The following is a 4073-nucleotide window of genomic DNA, read 5'->3' as shown; positions in this document are numbered from 1 at the left end:
GACGGAGGGAGTACTACCTCATATGTAACTTTTTTTTACTCTATAATAGAGCAAGATACTGTTTTTTTTGGATATGATTGGACTATAACTAATTTTTCTTACTATATTCTATAGTCTAGCTATAGTCAAATGTTCGCTTCAATCCAAAACTAACACTACTATCTGTAAATATAAATAAACATTTTTAAAATTCAATTTTCATGGCTTATTATGCGCTCAACCCAACCAAACTTCTGTGTATTGACAGGTATGACGTTTGTCTTTTAATTCTATCTGGACTGAAAATTAGCCTTTTACTTCTCTTCTATGACAGGTATTACACAACTAATCACTATAATTAAACTTATTTTCCTGATAAATAGCACAAAGAAAATAGGCCACTAACAATAATCAGAATAAAAAACTCTTATAACCGACAAAAATGAGACAACTGTTGGGCAAAAAATATAATATTAATCCGTTACGCAAATATGGTCCCATGATAAAGCTTGTTACTTTTGCAATGACAGCGCCTACTCCCTAACATTTGTTTCACAAAAATTCAAGAATTTCCAGTATGGCCTCTCTCATCCATTGGATTCTTGCTTCTGAATTATGTACTGTATTTGATATTTATGTGTACAGCTCTTTTTTTAATTAATATATTATTTGATGGATTTCCACTGAATTGGTCTTGACAGATCATCAAGCATGTGACATTGTATATGAGTGGTGCGGTTTTTTCTACTCTCTGCACTTGCACTGTGTGTTTGCTTTTGAGCCCACCCCCCTGCTTTTGTGGTTGTTGCCAACCTTCTCATTCCTTTCTTTTTTTTCCTGGTTTAGTACTTGTTTTTCTTCTCACTTTCTTTTCTCTAGCAGCTTTCTTCATTTCCCATCATTGTTGATCCATGGCTACTGAGACTGTTGCATCAGATCATCTTGCCCCTGCTGAGGTATGCTGTTTGTTCCTTCCTTTTTGTTTAATTGTGCTATTTTTGTGTTGAAAAAATGGCTGCTTTGGTTAGTTTATGGGTAGAATTGGTTAAAATAGTTCTAATCAGGACTAGAAACCTTAAAATCATGTTTGCCCTTTTGCTGTGTTTCTAGTTTTTGGTTGTGGTGCTTGCTGCCTTTTTGCATATTTGCTTAGTTTGTGTAATCTTGGGACATATATGTGTACATTAGTTGCTTAGTTTATGCAATCTTGATTAGAGAATTTAGAGATTTAGAAAGAATGAAACCTATAGCTAGCAATTCTCAAAACTGAACATATGTTGCATCAATTAGTATTTTCTTGGTTTTGTGGGAGAGTTTGAGTTTCCTTAATCTGTTCTCTTTTTCCAAATTGATTGTTTTGTTTTATGTTCAGATGAAGAAAGTTGAAGCAGAGTGTGAATCAGCAGAAGCAAAGATAGAGGAGAAGAAAATTGAGGGTGATGTCAAGGATGGTGTTGCTGATGAGCAGCCTAAAACTGTTGCTGAGGAAAAGGAAGTCTCGGTCGATGATGTGAAGGCTGCCCCGGAACCAACTCAAGAAAAGGTCGATGATAAGAAGCCGGTGGAAGAGGAATCAACGAAAGAGAAGCTCAATGATAACAAGCCTGCTGAAGTTGAATCAACTCAAGAAAAGGTTGATGAGGATATTCCAGAGGAGCCTGCTCCTGCTGAGAAGCAAGTGGAGGAAAAGTGTGTTGAGGAGTCTAGTGAAGTGAAGCTGGAGGAGCCAGCAAAAGTGGTTGATGAGCCAGCTGAGGTTGTTGAGAAGAAAGAGGAAAAGGCCGAAGAAACGCCAGCTCAAGTGGTCGAAGAGGCAGTTGAGCAAGTAGAGAAAGGGGCTCCACCGGCCGAACCTACTGAATGTTCTGCTCATCCGGTCACCAAAATCGAAGAAAATAAAGTTGAATCGAATGTGAAAACAGAAGAGAAGGCTGATGAGGCTGAGAAGATTGAGCCAAAAAGTGATGTGGCTGAAGAGAAAAGTGTTGTGGCCGAAGAATTGGTAGAGACTGAGGCAAAGCCACAAACTGAAGCTGTCGAAAAGGCCTGTGGAGACGAAGCGACGCCCAAAGACATCAAACCGGAGGAGACGACAAAGGAAGAGGAGAAAACTGGTGAAGAGAAACAAGTTGATGAGACAGTAAAGGAAACTGTTGATTCTAAGGTGAAGACTCAGAAGCAGTCTCTTGTTAAGATCGTGAAGCAATCGCTGGTGAAGGCGAGGAAAGCCATCACTGGGAAATCAAAGACGCCGGCGGCTCCTACAGAAGCCAAGGATGATGGCAACAAGTAGCTAGTTTGAATGAAGTGGAAATGGTGATATGGTTTGTTTATTTGTGTGATAAGTTGCAGTTTGTGAAGGTTGTCTGTGTATGTCTGATGTTGGATTGTTTGCCTGCATATGTTAGATAATACTACTAGTGTCATGCTCACACAAGAAGATTTCCCTTTTTTTCTTTTCTTTTCCCATTTTTTTTTGATATATTCATTTGTTGGTTTGTGTATTTATGTGATGATGCAAGAAGAAGATATTCAATTTATTGGTGTATTGGTGTAAATACATTTCAGTATTGAGTGTTTTCAGTTTTAAACTACTGGTGTTTATGATGTACAATATATTCCCTCCGTGTCTCCGTTCGCGAAAAATGTCTTATTTTGTCATATCAATACATTCACAAAATTATTACAGTTACATTATACTATTATCTTTTTGCATTATATTATCTTTTTGCATTATATTATCTTTTTTCACTAACTTTCCTTCTATTTTTTAAAACTCAGACTCAATATGAGACTTTAGAATGAGGGAGTATGAGTTAGAATGATATGGAATAAGTTGTTGGGTAATTGTCGAAAAAAATTATAAAATTTAGTCAATTTTTTGTTTGGTACGCAATTTTAAGTAAACATGTTTGAATTCATTTGCAATTATTGCATCGCGAAATAATCTAGTTGCCCTATTGCCCTCTCTAATATATTGTTGTTAAGTTTCAATTAAATAACTTTTGTCCTTTATAAATGGACGATATCATGTAACTCATCAGCGACGATATTCACATGGCTGCTATATCAGATAAAACTTCACCAAAATCTTTTAATCATATCAGGTAAAATGTCATAAAAAAATGCGAATTAAATTTTGACCAAAATTCATTGTTTTTCGGAGTTCACTATAATGGAGAGGGCAGTAGGAGAGGGCAGTAGGCCTGGCACACCAATTTTATCCCAGAACATAACATGAGCCACGCAAACATCTGTGTCATGAAGCCATGGATTTGGCATTTTATACACACAGACAAAACCAACTGCAATAATTCATCACCAACATGTGGAAATAAATTAATTCACCAGCAACGGCAACACAAGGCCTAAATATCTGTTGGAAACATGTGAAAAATATGAGAGACCTTTGATGTGGCCAAGACCTATGGCCTTTCATCTTAGATAACCCCAAATACATAAAGAGATAACTTGATTGCAAGGCCTTTCAAGTGCTTTCTCAAGCCTATAAATAGGCTTGATCTTAGAGTGGAAGGACACACCAACAAATCATTCTCTCTTCTCTCTAGCTCAAGCATTCTAGTGTGCACATTAGGAGCATTGCATTGTTCGGTTCTCGCCTCCAATTCAAGTTCGCCGGTGCCTACGAGTTTGAGGTGCTTCAACTCGGTAGGAGGAAAGTCGTTTCATCTTTGGGGACGTTGCGCCAATCCATGAGCACTAGCCGGGGCGTATCTCGTCATGCGGGGAGAGGGATACCTCGACTCGACTTAAAGAAGACTATAGTTTGCATCTTGTTCCTTTTATTGTATTTACTTTGTTTTATTTACCTTCTAGTTTTTGGTTCTTTTGTAATAGCAAGAGTTTGCTCGTGTAAAAGGGTACAATATTTCCAACAATCGCAAGACGAGATATTGTACTCTTGCTGAAATCATGTCGACCAAAGCTGGAATGAAGAAACGAACAGTCGCAATGTTCATGGGCTACGAAATGGTTAATTCCTTGAGATCCATTCTCTTGAGAATTGTGTTTATCGTTTGTCATCTGACAAGCAAGACCAATTTAGACTTGGTAGTAGTAATTGGGATGCATAG

The 4073-nt window shown here is 37.6% G+C and overlaps 1 protein-coding gene across 3 annotated transcripts; it reads left to right on the top strand.

Annotated features, from left to right (window-relative positions):
- The first annotated feature begins 692 nt into the window (after positions 1-692).
- LOC121757022 (fibrous sheath CABYR-binding protein-like) lies at positions 693-2570 on the top strand. Of its 3 annotated transcripts, none has more exons than XM_042152484.1 (3): positions 693-711; positions 862-935; positions 1352-2570. In XM_042152484.1, the coding sequence occupies exons 2-3, from the start codon at positions 891-893 to the stop codon at positions 2270-2272; spliced, it is 966 nt and encodes a 321-aa protein (XP_042008418.1). In that variant the 5' UTR covers positions 693-711; positions 862-890; the 3' UTR covers positions 2273-2570. The 3 variants fall into 3 exon arrangements, with proteins under 3 accessions (XP_042008418.1, XP_042008417.1, XP_042008416.1); XM_042152483.1 differs by having other exon boundaries at positions 694-780; XM_042152482.1 differs by lacking the exon at positions 693-711 and having other exon boundaries at positions 718-935.
- Positions 2571-4073: the final 1503 nt, after the last annotated feature.

Source organism: Salvia splendens, chromosome 12, assembly GCF_004379255.2.
Source record: "Salvia splendens isolate huo1 chromosome 12, SspV2, whole genome shotgun sequence".
NCBI classification, from domain to species: domain Eukaryota; kingdom Viridiplantae; phylum Streptophyta; class Magnoliopsida; order Lamiales; family Lamiaceae; genus Salvia; species Salvia splendens.
This window is presented reverse-complemented; position numbering and strand designations above follow the sequence as displayed.

Excerpts from the sequence above, each read along its gene's own strand:
- LOC121757022 (XM_042152484.1), top strand. The coding sequence starts at position 891 with ATGGCTACTGAGACTGTTGCATCAGATCATCTTGCCCCTGCTGAG. Across the intron at positions 936-1,351 it reads ATCATCTTGCCCCTGCTGAG|ATGAAGAAAGTTGAAGCAGA; the intron begins GTATGCTGTTTG and ends TTTTATGTTCAG.